Here is a 15,382-nt window from a genome sequence, read left to right as displayed (position 1 = left end):
ACACTAGGAAACTCAGCTATAGCTACAGTATCATCTTCAGCCATAAATTAACTCAAAATACATCCCTCCAAGTGATATCATCTTTTCCATTGAGCTAAACTTTGTTAAATTACATCTTTCAGTACTACCTATTTTAATTTCAACCATCCTACCAAAGCCACCAGTTTAATGAACTAACATTAAGTGGAAATGTATCATTTCAGTCCCAACAAACAGTCTCTTGTGTCTGTAATCATGCCTTTATGTTTGGGGTGTAGTTCCATCAAGCAAAGTAAAGTTTCCCTGTTTATGTTTCAGCGCTGGCGTGTTCATCTCCCGCCTCTGTGTGAGCATTTTTCCACATGCATACTATCTGAATGACACAGCCTCTGATAAACTCTTTTAATACACAAGGATTTTCCCACTCATGCTAACCTATCAGCACCGGCCAAACTGCACCATGTAGTTAGATAATACAGGCACGCTAACCCTGCGGTGGCACAGGCTAATAATAGCGCATTAGCTTCCAGTGAGGTTATTTTTTTGGAATAACTGCAGATTTTATTATATGAAGGAGTATAATGTGGCCTACACCCACAAGCTCAGGTTAGGAAAACAGGGTAAGTCATTATCAGAAAAACAACCTACTATGTTTAAATCTGTTTGGTGGCTGAATTTACATTTTTAGGTTTTAGCAGCTTTTTTATGATTTCCACGCTTCTGATATCACCATAACTCCTCTTTTTCACAAGCTTAACGAAATTAACCTGAAAGCCTCTTCCTCCAAACTAATGCTGCGTCTTCACTTCCTCCCTCTTGTCAAAGTGTCCTTGATAGGTACAGGATGTGGTGTAGTGGGGACATGAGGGATTTGTAGTCCTATCTGCCTCCCCATACGCAGCCCTGATAAGGCTTTTGGGGACGCGGGCAGAGGAAGAGGAAGTGAGTGGGTTTACAGCAACCCACTTCCTGGGGAGCATGAACCCTTGTGGACGGGAGTGATATGCCCCCGTGGACGCTAGCGGCTCTCACCACACAGTCCCACCAAGTCACTTCCTGAGAGAGGCAGCCCTCTTTGGGGGTTACTTCCTCTAAAAGTATGACCCCTTTGGAGGGAATATCTGTGGAACAAACACTACTGGGAACTAGTGTGTACAATTCCCATACACAGTGTGTATGAGTGTGTGTGTTTAACACTGCCACTCATGCCTTTACTCCAAAGGTTATCATCAGTGTGAATCTCAGCCCCCGGTCCCTGCTCATCTCTTTGAGTTTCACCGGCTCGTAGCGAAAGGGACGATCAGGTTACATCCAAATGTGTGTGTATGTGTGTGTTCATGAGTTTGTATGCTAAGTGGCATGCCTTGTGTTGTCCTGCAAACACACAAAATAAACGCTGGGTGCTGCCCTCCGGCCCACCCTGCTGCTCTTTTGTTTACCTACAGGTATTTGTTATCTAGCTCACTCTTTCCTCTCCCTCTCTCTCTAAACTCTTAGAAAAGCTTGCTGGGGTCTTTATCTCGCAGTAGAATCCCTAAAGCAGGTATCCATGTCAAAAGGGCCGAGGGGTGGTGGGCCTCAGGGGGCTGCATGTTTGGTCTAGGTCAGCCCTGGGTCAAGCTTTGGCCTAGTTGATACCACTCTTTTCCTCCAACTTGCTGTATACCAGGTTACACCAACTCCAAACACAGCAATTGTTGTAGAAAGTTGAATCTGGACTTCATTATACAGCTATGGTCACTTTTAACTGTGCAGTTTGAAGTCAGGTCTGAAGCAAATGGCAGCTGCTTGTGTCCAATCAGGGTGAAGTAGCATGGACCCATATTCAATGATCCTCAGGGATGCAGGTTTTGACCAAAGATGGCGCTTTGGCTGGTGTTTTCCTGGCATGAAATTGGCTTTGTGTGGCTGTCGTTTGGAGAGCCGGCTGGTAAATTCTCCTGTTCTTTTGTTAGAAAAAAGAAGGGAGGGGGCTCCATGCATAATGGTCTTAGCCAGGGAGGTCTGGAGCTGTGTCCATAAATTGAATTATTTCAATTTGAGGGAAGAGGGAGCGAGAGAGGGTGAGAGAATAATGGAGAGAGTGGCTGTGGGAGTGTGTGTTGCATTTACATGTGACCATATGCATGTGTGCTGATGGAGAGAGAGAGAGAGAGAGAGAGAGAGGGAGAGAAGGAGACTCATTTTTATTCCTCTCCGGGGCTCACATTTACAACTGAGAATATAAACCGAGTTGCAGGAGATTACAGAAGAGGCCAAATGTTACCTTGCAGCTGGAAGCTATAGTGGATGAAAAGGACCGCTGGATGGGGCCATAATAACAACTTCCTGTCTGAGAATGACTGTTTCAGTGTGACATTTCTGTCTATTCTTAGAAAGAGATACACTGTATAGGGCAAAAACAGAGCATGCTTCTATTTAAGTCTCAAAATGTTGTCTTCAGTATAAATAGTACATAAAAAAAACTGATAGCTAACCATCTTCAAGCGCCATAGTATTCAACAACAGATTTGTGAGTGTGTTTATGTGTATATATGTGTATGTTTGGGTCTATGGGAAGGGGGCGGGGTGAATATATTCTTGACACAATATAATCGGTGGGGGACCATATGGCAAACTGGCAGCAAGCTATTTATCCTTATCCTCTTTGGAGGCTAAAATTAGCACTCCACTGTTTGTAGCTTTAAGCTGAACTCCATCCACTGTGATGGGGCTAATAATAAAGAAAAAAGAAAACCCAGCTGGCACACTTACTTCACCTCCTTGTTCTGTTTCCATCTTTTTTTCTCTCCAACTTAAAATCCAGCTCTGTCTGTCTCTTTTTCTCCAATCTCGTCAAAATTACCACCAAAATATCAGAATCTGACCAATCTGCTCTTCATTTCCAGATCAAAGCATGCTAATCCGTCCATTAGGAATTGTATTAATATCATATAAGTGTTGCTTTAGCCAGGTTTCCCCTATAAGCCCATGTGTCAGGAAAGCCAGGATTTCCTGAACATGGACCCCCTCGGCTAGCTTAAGAGCGTAGGATGATGGGGCTAATCTCTTTATCAAAAGCTTAAATAAACGTTGCTGCTCTGTGCATTTGTGTATGTGTGTGTGTGGGAGACTTGCTTGTTTGTGTGTATGCCAAGGGGCCAAACAATGCTTCTCCACCAAACAAAGTGCTAATACCCTGTCTCTTTGCTCTTCCTCTCCCTCCCCCATTCCTTCCCTCTCTTTTTTCTCCCTCCATCCAAGTGAATGTGCAAACAGCATGTCTCTTAAACATCAATCTGATATAGTAAAAAAAAAAGGTTAAAAGAGTCTTTTTCCTGTGTAGCGGGTAAGCTTATCAGGTCACTCTGCTGTCAAAGGTTATCATGTGAATACTCCAGCCTGTTATCAGTGTTTTTCCTGAAAAGTTAACATCTATCTGATCAGAGGCATCCTGGGCTCTGAGCTCAGCTCCTCTTCAAGAAGGAGGGGTTGAGAAAGGGAGAGTAAGCAGTAAGAGGAATGGAAAGACAGATGGAAGAGAGAGTTGTAGGTTGTTTTGTCGGTCAGATGTAATGTGTTGTGACACGTCTGTGATGAGTCGCCGTGATTCTCTATGAACCTGCTCTGGCCATGATTAAAGCCAGGGCATTTTCTGTCTGTGAGAGGCTATATGCGTGTATATGTTTCTGTCTGTGTGTGTGTGTGTGTGGGTGTGTATGTCTGTGTGAACTAAGGCAATTTGGAGCTGAATTGAAAACAGACAAAATAAGGAGTGCAAACTTGTGACGAATTCCAAATTTGTCACCAATCTCAGAATGACAAGCTTCCCATGGTGAGACCAGAGACCCTCCATACAAACACATTTACACCAGTAATTTTAACTTTTTATCTTTATCATTTGCATGAAGAGAGCAACATTACCACATTTCAACGTGTTTGCATTTGCAAATCAAAGCTAAAGAGTTTGCTGGCAGAAATTGACATCCAGTAATTTCACAAAAGTGGCTTCTTCTTTCAGGACACGATTACACCACAATGGTGCAAATTATGGTGCTTCATACAGAAATAAAGCTGAACGGATTCCTCACATTGCACTTTCCAAACAACATCTTGAATCTAGACACAGTGGATGAACACATTTCCAAGTTCTAATGTGAGAAAACGCACCGTTTGCTCATGCTTCTTTTTACTCCATGTGCACAGACAGTGGATAAAAATGAAAGAAGAGTCTTTACCACGTTCACACATTTAACTTTTCTTGTCATAATCTCCCCACCCTGACACACAAGAGACCTCTAGGAGGCAAAAAGTGTGTGTAAATAGTATCTTTTACCAAACACCAGTAATTAGATATAGGCATTTGGCATTCACGCTGGTTGCAAATTAAAGAAGAGCGCTTCCTGTAAACAGACAGCGAGAATGTGTCTACATCATTAGCGTGCCACAATTATAACATGCAAGCTAAAGATACATTTCCCTACCGCTTTCTCTCCCTCTCTGAAGCAAATGAATTAGAACCTCTTTTCTATTTTCTTTTAAATGAATGGCTGTTGTACTTTGGAGAAGAAGCAAGCTATATGGTGTTATCACAGCGTATTCAAGGATAGAATAAGGAAGATAAAATGGCTTCTTTATATAAAATGAAAGTCAGTAATGATAGCAGTGTTTCATATGGAAGTCTTTTTGAACATAAAAAATCCTAAGACAGCAAGAATACTCTGAGAAAGCATAGGAAAGAGAAAGGAAAAAGAGGGGAGAGAAGCTATTTTGTGTGCATGCATGTCATGAATGAATATGTATTTCATGTAAATTGTGCATGCAAGGCAGATTGTAATGGTCTGGGCTAGACTTTGCATTTTTTTGTCATGCAAACATGCCCACATGTAACCAACAGACAGAGAGAGAAGGACTGAGCGAATGCAGGGGGGATTAAGTAACAGAGAAATGGGGGGAAACATTTTATTCACCTTCCAAAAGTGAACAATATTGCTATAAATGCCAGAAAGAAAAAGACAGCTGAGAGAGAAAGGGAATATTGAGAAAAGAGAAGGGGCTGTGAGAAAAAATACAGATATGGAGCCAATATGATGCTTAGTTGATGATGTGTACACATGGTGAGCAACAAAAAGTCAAACAGTGACATGGCCTCTGAAAGCTTGTCAAACAGTTTTATGACTTTTAAACTCTCACGGACGACAAGTTCACTCCTATAATAAGCCTATAAAACACACGTTAGGGAACTTGGTTGGTAAAGGAGAGGAGAGGAGAGGAGAGGAGAGGAGAGGAGAGGAGAGGAGAGGAGAGGAGAGGAGAGGAGAGGAGAGGAGAGGAGAGGAGAGGAGAGGAGAGGAGAGGAGGAAGTCCGTTTGTTTACTTGTATTTTTAACTCTTTCTTCCACATGGCCCCTGCAGTCCGGCGACACCAGCCCTAATCCTAAAGGCAAACTGGCCCCTCGCTGTGGGATCTTGATACAATTTCCTCTTTTTCAAGAGGGGCAAACTCAGGCCGTGGAGAGTTTGCTCATTGCCTATGAGGCCATAAAAAGTCATTGAGGGCTATCATTTCTGCCAGGCGAGTCACTACATGTTGGTGGACGCGTCGGCCACCATGATAGAGCAAGGTCGTAAAGATGTGAGTGAATCTGGGAGAGGCAGGTCATGATTGGACACTGTCACACCAAACATCTCTTTTCCCAGGTAACAACAGATAATAATGTTTGAGAGGCCGTAAATCCAGTTGAGGCTGAATAAACATTCCTCCTAGAGCTTTCGTGGGATGATTTCCCAAGCTTTTTTTGAATGCAGTCACCATTTATGCGTTCTGCTATTGATTTTCAGAAACAGCATGTGAACTGTAAGGTATGCTCTTAACATAAGACTGTTTTTCCACACACACGCCTGGACACAATTTACTTAAACCCACTACGGGACAAATGGTGAGCTTAAGGTGGCCTGGCTACAACTCTTTCACCTCTGAACCGGTAGAAAAAGATATTGCTGTTTGCTGGCAGTGAGCATTACGCCTCAATAGACTCCCAAACAACACTCAGCAGCACTTAACACACTCTATTTTCCTCACTCACTATGGGATTTTCACACACAAGTATACACACGGCTCCATTCAGCATCAAAATGTTTTCACTCAGACATTCTCTCCTCATCGTACGCTGTCATTTTGCAGTTTCTTTCTCTTTTTTCTTCCACTTTCGTCACCTTCCTCTCTCTTTTTCCCCGTGTTCACGCTCTGAGGAAATCAAAGAGAGATTCCTGTTTGTGTATGCCAGCTACTGTACTTACACACACACACAGGCATACACCTCCAGTAATACAGACTGCAGACTAATCAAGGGAACCACATACCTTTTATCTACCCACACAGCCTCACATTTAAACAGATTACCAGGAAAGCTGGACACCAGAAAGACAATTACCGGCCTGAGGATCTGCCTCAATAATGTCTAGACAAAGTCTAGACAACCTTTGCACAAAACTAAGTAATCTTTCTCTCAGTGGCTTTGTTACCACCTAAAGATTTATGCATCTTTAATGTCTGGCCAGGAAAAGTAGAATTTTGATTTGTGAACAAATTAGTGCATTTCATAAATTCAGCACCACAACACAACTTAATACAGAATTCTGAAACGGCAAGCTGTCAGACTTTATTTCTTGAAGTTGTCACACAAGAGTTCCAGTGCAACCAACACACCATCTTTTTAGTGCTCAAGTGGGTCTTATTCTATTTAAAATCAGTCTTTTCACTGAAATATTGCAACACTATTTTCAAGAGTAACTACTGAGAGAGGAAAGCTATTCAGGAAGGGAGAATACACACACACCACAACACTAATAGTTCCCTCTTCCAGTCTACTGGACAATCGGACCAATTAATCGGTGACTTTGAGGGGGCCACGTGAAGCTATGCAATTGGTCGAGCCAGATCTGGCTGCCGATTGCCTGATACCCCTGTCCATGTCCCTGTTTGCTCGCCCCGGCCCTGGAGACTGGCCAATGAGGAGGCAGAAAGCAACAGCTCCTCTGTGGCCTGACCTTGTTGGAGGCCACAGAGGTTGGAGGGTGGCTGGATGGATGACAACATCAGGAATATTCGAGCCTGATCGATGGGGATTGAAAGCCAGCAAAGGTTACATACAGTGAGTCAGTCTGAATGCGCTGAGGCTGCATAAGGATATTCAAATACATGACAAAACAGGAAAGGTGACTATCCAAATGTTCATAAAGCCACATCCTGAAAAGAGGGCAGGGTGAGAGCCACATCCTCCAACTTCAAACTAGCTACTAACTGATCAAGTAAACCATGTTTTCTGTTGCCATTGATCTTTTTCAGGTGGATGCAATTTTCCTCTGACCTCACTCTCAGGGTGGGAAGCTCAAAATGCTGCAGTTATTTTAATACTTCTAGAGTGATGAAAGACGGAAAGACAATGGAGAAAGAATAAACAGGGCCCATGAGCCATATTTCAAGGCAAGACCGCTTAACCTAATTACCCATACCATCACACAACAGCAAAGGTTAGCACTATTTTACTTGCTAGCTAAGGTTATCTAGGAAGTGGCTGCATGCTAACATAGTTTAAACATGTAAAGTCATCAAATTGGAACTGACAAATGATAGTTACAATGTAGCTGAATGCTGACTTCAGCAGTTGTCTGATGTTTGGTCGTCAAATACTCGAAATGCCCCAAGTCCCTCAAGTAGGCTACTTCACTGTCCAATGCAGTTTCAGTTGTTGATTTACACCATTCTTGGTGTGCGGCTAACAAGATGGTACATACTGTAGCTGTTTGACATTACAGCAGCTCTTCAACGTCCCACTGTGATGACAGTAAAATGGCCGCTGAGTGTCGTGTCACTGTCATTCAAGGCACTTTTTAAGGAAGACTTTTTATTTAGGCCATGATTTAATCTTTAGTTTAATAAAAAAAAAAAGTTTACATTCAGCTGAGAACTATATAAGATCATGACCAATGCAGATTAGACCATCCACCAAATACACCAGCCAAATTAAACAACCTCAAAGATAGGCATCACAAACAACCAGAAATCTCAGGCCAGTATTCAGACACCAGAAATCTATGCAGACACTAAGACAAAGCCTTCCAGGGAGCTATTTGACTTGGCGCACCACACTGTACTCGGCACAAACGATCTTGGTAATTGGTGATACATATCTAATAACGCGAGTCAGCGCCTCGCTCCCTGGATGTTTCTGACGAGCAGAGAGGGAAACCCTGTAGCTGTGAAAAAACAGAGCAAACACTCTGCTCAGCTAGCATCCACACGGCTGCAGCTGCCCAATTCACTGCCTGAATGTTATTCTGTTTCCCTCGGAGAAGCCAAGGGGTGTCCTTACAAATTCACACAGGCAAAGAGGAGTACTTTATACTGGAAGAAAAAGAGAGGGCCCAGCTCATGTCCGTGAGGGACCCCCCCTCCCTCCATTGCAACGCATATATGATCTGTTGGCTTTTCCTCTGCCCTTCGAGCATTACTCTTCACAGAGAGGCATGATCCAAGGCAACAACAGCTACAATGAGGCTTCTCCAGAGGGCTTCTGGGTATTAAACAAAGGGGTCTGTTGGTAGGAACTAGCTCACAAACAGCTGGGCTAATAGAGTGGGACTAATTAACTACAGGGCTGCTCTCTCTCCATCGCTCCATGTCGAAGCTTGCTGGATGTTTACAAAGATCTCCCGGAGAAAGGGAGGAGAAAAATAAGAGGCTTTTCTTCTTTGTCTGCTCTTGTAGGGAAAGAGGAGACACCCAGGACTGATTTTAATGACATGTGTGAAGCAAATGTGATCCTCCCTCCATTTTTTTTTTATGACTGCCAATGGAATTCAGTGCTAAAAAAAATACCACCGGCATTGTGGTCAGAGCATAAACACATAACTGAGGACTCAGCATGCCAGCATTATCACCACATGCTAAAATAAATATGCAGCCTTTATTTAATTGCTCAGATTTTTACTATGAGACTGACAAATCACTGCAAAACACCTGCTGGTTAAAAATAATGTTCTAAGAGAGTATCTAATCCTTCAATTGAGTTCAAAAACACACATATTGAGACCTCTGATCTTACATAATATTGAGACCTCCCCTCCACTCCTGCTGCTCTTGCCTTTCAGAGAGTGAACGCTATGTTTCAGGGTAGAGATGGAGATTTTTACACCAGTGGGCAGTGAACCGTTCAGACAAGAGGGCATAGTGGAGCATGTGTTTGTGCCTCAGAAAAAAGGCTGATCGAGGAGACCTGGGTTCACTTGTTAAAGGCCCTCGACCATCCAGCATCCGTCCTCTGAGCTGTTACGCTCTGCTTGAGGGAGAGGATGAAGGGAGGAAGAGGGCAAAAGATAGAGTGAAGGAACTGGAGAAAGACAGGGAGCAAGATGAGTTATAAAAGGGAAGTAAAAGGGTGGATCTATAGGCTGTCGAGAACAAGAAGTAAAAAGGCGGATTGAAGAGGAGATGATAGAAGCGATAGACTGCTTAAAAGAGGGAGAGATGGCCATTATGTGGAGCTGGACAGGCAAAAAGGAAGAAATGAAGAAAGTGGAATAGAGAGACAGAGAGGGAAAGGTCAGGGAGAAAGCAATCTGTAAAAGGTAGAGGAAGGAAGGATGCTAGGGAAAATACAAGGATGAAACATGAAGGAAAGGCAGGAGGGAATAAGGAGGTAAGAGAAAAGAAAAGATGCGAAGGGAGAAAAAAAATAAGACAAAAAAGAAAAAGGGTGAATGATAAACAGGCAAAAGGATTTAGGAAGAAACATCAAGAAAAAAGATGAGAGAAAAGAATGTAAAGATGAAAAAAAGTGTAAAAACTGAGATGTGACAAACGAAAAAGGGGAAGATTGGGAAGGAGAGGAAGCTGATGGAACAAAGAGAGGTGAGAGAAAGGGAGAGCAGAGGAATAAACAAAGGTAGTGTTTTACAGCGAGTGGGAGGCATGGAAGAAAAAAAGGGGGAGGAGAGAGAGAGAGAGAGAGAGAGAGAGAGAGGAGAGATAAAAGCACGGGGGTTCACAAGTAGAGAGAAACCGACTGAGAGCAAAATGAAAGAGGGAGATGCGAGAGTAGGTGGGAGACAAGGGAAAACTGGAGAAGAGAAGGAGGATGCTGAGATGAAAGAGTGAGAGAGAGAGAGAGAGAGAGAGAGAGAGAGGGAGAGAGGGAGGAGAGAGACAGCGGGGTGAATCTGTCGGGGAGAGAGCGAGCAAAGTGCCAAACAGATAAATAACCAGCTTACTGGGATTACAGAGTGACTGACACACAATTTGCCAGAGCCAAAATGACGTGGCAGTGATAGCTCTTAACCCATATAAACCTGAACGCAGTCCAAGATGTCCTCCGGTATTTACTGTTGTCACAGTGTCCTGATGCTCTGCTCTGTGTGTGTTTGTGTCCACATGAGCAGCATATAAACAAAACAATAACACACAAGCACATGCAGAAATCAATGCGTCTGCAGGCCTTAAAAAGGCGATGAAAGAGCCTTCTAATGCTGCCTAGGCTTACATTTCAAAATTAATAAAATGATATGACATAGCCAAAAATATTTGGACACCTAACAATAAATCTATATAAAGTCTTTTTGGGGAGTTTCATACAAAAACTGCAGACACTAATAAAATGATATAAAAGCCTGCACAAGAGGGGCAAGACAAAGCTGAATATGAAGAGCAAAGTGACACAACTGTTCAGAGAAATGTTAATAATAAGGTATTAAAAAGTGATGATTAACTCATTCCTGTTTGCCTATGAGTTCTGTATTACTTAGAGACTTGACACTTGAGGCATTTAAGCTAAAAAAAATATGGGTGAGGAATTAAAAATGTGGGGTACTTTTACAACTGTTCCATGTTAAAAACATTTTTGTAAGAATCCAAACATTTGCTGATATCCACAGATTTATTTAAGATGTTTATCTCTCAATTCTTTTACACTTTGACAAATCAAACCAGCCCATTCACCAGACTGATGTTAACCAACACATACACACTCAGAAAGTGCACATCTACACACATACATGCACACAGCCGCACATTTTACCCTCTAATGAACTTCAACAACATACAAAAACCTACAATAGCCAAAGAGAGATGAGGGGGGGTGTATATGAGGGATATGTGCAGATAGAGAGAAAGATGATGAGAGACAGAAAGAGAGAGAGAGAGAGAGAGAGAGAGAGAGTAAGAGGAGGCGGGCCGTCATAAGGAGTGGGCCTATAATTGGAAAGATGTGAAAAATGAAGTGTCAGTTTGGTCAATAGAGGGCAAAGGTCACAGAAGCAGGAGCCCAAACTCGGCACAGAGCACGCTCATTAGAGCGACCAATCGGATCTTGCCTGGCTGCCCCAGACCATTAGTCATCAGAGGTAGAGGCGTGCACGTGCACACACACAAACACACACACACAATTTTGCTTTGTCTTTCCCTGCTTCACTGTAATTTCACTCTTTTCTTGTTGTCCCCTTCCACATACTCTGTCCATCTTTTATTTTTGTCTTGCCTCGTGTCTCACCTCTCACTCCTTCATCTCTTCTGCAGCAATAATGACGAGCGAGAAAAAAAGACTGCATGTGTGTGTGTGTGTGAGAGAGAGAGAGAGAGAGAGAGAGAGAGAGAGAGAGAGAGAGAGAAAAGAGAGAGAGAGAATGTCTGTGAAAGACAGGGGAAAAGAGACGATGGGACTGAGTGTGAGACAGACAGAGAGACAAAGAGAGACACACAGTGCGTGTGTGTGTGTGTGTGTGTGTGTGTGTGTGTGTGTGTGTGTGTGTGTGTGTGTGTGTGTGTGTGTGTGTGTGTTGACTGTATAAATGGCTGCTCAGTGGAGTGGAAGGCATGGCGGCGCTCTCTGCTCCCACCCAGGCTCTGCCTCCTGGCACTGGCAACCCTGCAAACTGCTCGCCTTGACATCGCCTTCAATAATATATGAAGTTGCTTTTTTGCCTACAGTTTGTTTGCAACACTGTTCCCCCCACCCCACCACCTCCACCATCAACATTGACCCATTCTCCCACTACTCCCCTTTCTCCCTCTCTTTTTCTCTATCACTCAAATGCACACACACACACACACATATCAGGATGCACACACATCAAGCCTCAGCACAGTTATCTAGAGGGATTGGAGGCTAATGCGTGAAACCGTTTGAATATAATTCTAAACACAAAATCAATACAAAAATAATGAATTTCCTTTTACATGCAGCACAATTTGCTTTGACTTACTTCAAGTGACTGTCAAAGATGCTAGCAACATGTAGTAACGTTAGCCAGCTTCAAAGCCACCACTATTTGAAAAGACAAATGACTGCTTTGTGTTCAAGAATATCAAACTCTTTCATAATCTTAACATCCACTGAGAAATCTATAATAGTTTTACCAGCCTGAATATCCTTGAAAGGTGCATGCTACCTGTCTATACGGAAACATGACAATTGCCATCAGAACAGAGATGATGAAAAAGCATTAAGAGCCAACTACTTGTCAGGATGTCTGCAGGCTCAGGAGTAAAACCGTACATAAACCGAACCAAACACACTCAGAAGTAGAGAAAAGTGAATGCTAAAGAACTGTTGTATGAAATAAACTTTTAACAGAGAGGAAGAAAAAAACGTCTTCGTCATTTTTCATCTACCAGGGTGTCCCTTGGCGAGACAGCAAATGCAAACTTGGTCCAGTAGTGCTTTTACACAGCTGACCGTGACCTCTGACCTCTCTGCCATTCACCACCATAAACTGTGATCCATTCAAAAAAAGTAAATCCTCTGTCAGACCTCTTCTGAACTGTGGTACAATCTAGCAGATAAAAACCTAAGCACCTTTGTTTACATGTGAACTACATCCCCACTCTTCAATGTAAGTTTTATAGAGAAGAGTCAGACACTGACCCTGTTCGCTGCTGTTGTCACCGCTGTGTGATGTGTGTCCACCACTGGATGGGCCTGGGGTTCCCCCAGAGCGCGTGGATGCTGTGTCATCGTGATCTCTGTTCCAGGACGTCTGATTTAAAAAGAAAGAAAAAGAAGAAAAAAGGGGAACAGTCAGTACATTAAACTCTCTTCTTTTGAGCTTTCATCAGCATCATTAGTGTTTATCTTAAAACCCTGTCTTTAAAGAGTCCTGAAAACTCCAGACGCAGTAAATTACAAGGAAGGAAGGAGACACACACACACACCCACACACACACACAAAACACTCCAAACTTCATTTATAATTTGCCCAGTCATGCAGCATGTTTGCCCCTGCAACAATCTTATGGCACAAAGATTATTGGGGCTGGATGTAGAGAAAGGCCGACACAAATAGCAAGAGAACATGTTGTATTAGTTCCCAGCTTTCTGAGGCATGCAATCCACGGCTGCCTCCATTTGGCTCAAACCACTAGCAGATGAAAATACAAAACAGCTACAACTTAAGATAGGCCGCAGCCAGCGCCAGGGAGTGATGTCATCCAAGCAGAGCAGACCATAGAGAGAGCGAGAGAGGTAAATAACTCAAAGTATTGCTACATTCATATAAATACTGTGTTTTGTCCAAAAAATATGAAACAAAAATGAATGACCAATCCCACTAATGTGGATTTAAATTTCATTTCGGGGAAGCAGAGCCAAGACGCAGACATAACCAAATAAGCTGAAGTTTTCCCACAGTCTTTTCTCATATACAAAATGAAACAAAAGTATTGCATGACGGACCAACCTGAAGCTTTATAGCTTTATATAGACAAAGGAAAAAGTTGCAGTGGAAGCTCATTCCTTTCTGTATGACTTTGAAAAAATAAGACATAAACACGAGCAGCTGACTAGACAAGAGATACAGGAGACTTTGGTTTATATATAGTACGCCGTGTGTGTGTGTGTGTGTGTGTGTAAGGAGTAAGGAGAAAATGGTCACATACACACACACACACACACACACACACACACACACACAGGTAAGCAGACATCAGAAAAGACACAATAAGTTCCCTCACACAGCTACACATTCACAGATATGTATGCTTACATACACACACACACACACACACACACACACACACACACACACACGCACACACACACACACACACACACACACACACACACACACACACACACACACACACACACACGCGTATATGCACAGCCCAAAACACACACTGATATCGCACACTGCCCCATACGAAGCTGCTACACATTATTGAAACTAAACCAGATGTAACCTCTTATCTCTGCGGGCCTCTGAAAAGCCACATTAGCACTGAGGACAAGAGGGAAAAAGAGTCTTGAAAATAGAAGGAAATGGAATCTAATGCCTTATCACACATGGCTCGCTATCACAAACAAACACACAACAAACAAAACACATACACGAACACCTCCACCTGCTCTACTCTGCCGCCCGTGTGAGTCTATCTTTGCTCTGTCAAATCAAATGAAGCAGATATCAAGGGGCAATGTGACATCTGCATCGCGCTTTTAGGGCTACGTGACGAAATGAGTGATAGAAACCCACACAGAGGAAGAGAGGAGGGAGAGGAGAGGAGCACACTGGGGAACAACTGGTTTCAATTGGGAAACTCAGAGCAGTGCTGCATCTGTGAGGAGGAGGGTTTGAGGCTGAGTTTGGAATAGTGAAAAAATAAAGTAGGCATTAATTCATGACACAGAGTTTGTTTAAAACAAAATGTAGATGGAAGAAAGTAACAGAAAAGAAAATACAAGTCAGCAAATTCAACACATTTGGGCTTCATTAGAGACTGTTTGATGTTCCTTGGCTATGAAATTATAATCCAGTGCTTACATGGACGATATAATCGTTGTTTTCTAAATTAGGCTTTGAGGCTTTGCAATAAAGAGGAAAGCCACAGCACAAAGGCATGACAAGAATGGTGATTGGGTAGATAAACGTTGATTTTAACGGGGATAAGATACCAAGAGGGTTTTTTTCTGCCTCTTACAGATCCTTTTTTTTTTTTTTTTGCTAAGCGTGAAACACCAAAAAATGAAACACCCGTGCATGACCGAGAGACTCCAGAGAACATCAGAAGTGAGGTAATCCAGACCACATGCTCAGCACGCAAATAGTTAACACTGACTTTTGCCAGCTCCTCCAAAAGTGCTTTTAAAAAATGAGGAGAACTTGTTTATTCAGAGCTCTGTGAAGAAGAGTAGCACAGTACCCCGGGGGATGTAAAAAGGCAAGTATTAAAAAACCCTAGAGCCTAAGCTCACAAAAAGGGATATTTCTTTCTTTTTGCTTTAATTCTGAAACAAATTTCACTTGAAAATATAATTAGAAAGTGCAAGGGGAAATGGCAGACTACTACATTAGCTGTAATTGAACAAAAGAGCTCTTTGCCTGTTGGGAGGTGGCCTGCTGAGGCCCCATGGGAAAGGGGGCGGGGCTGAGA

At 42.8% G+C, this 15,382-nt stretch overlaps 1 protein-coding gene across 2 annotated transcripts in view; it reads right to left on the bottom strand.

The window, feature by feature from the left end:
• Positions 1-15,382, bottom strand: part of meis1b (Meis homeobox 1 b) — an 80,436-nt gene that overhangs the window by 52,055 nt on the left and 12,999 nt on the right. For both annotated transcript variants that reach the window (XR_004631082.1, XM_034682407.1), the window contains exon 7: positions 12,879-12,990. Coding sequence is in view for 1 of the 2 variants with exons in the window: in XM_034682407.1 (XP_034538298.1) it covers positions 12,879-12,990 (112 nt within the window). In the remaining variant the exon portion in view is untranslated. The remainder of the gene's footprint in view (positions 1-12,878; positions 12,991-15,382) is intronic.

The sequence above is a fragment of the Notolabrus celidotus genome, chromosome 4 (assembly GCF_009762535.1).
Source record: "Notolabrus celidotus isolate fNotCel1 chromosome 4, fNotCel1.pri, whole genome shotgun sequence".
In the NCBI taxonomy this organism is placed as follows: Eukaryota; Metazoa; Chordata; class Actinopteri; order Labriformes; family Labridae; genus Notolabrus; species Notolabrus celidotus.
This window is presented reverse-complemented; position numbering and strand designations above follow the sequence as displayed.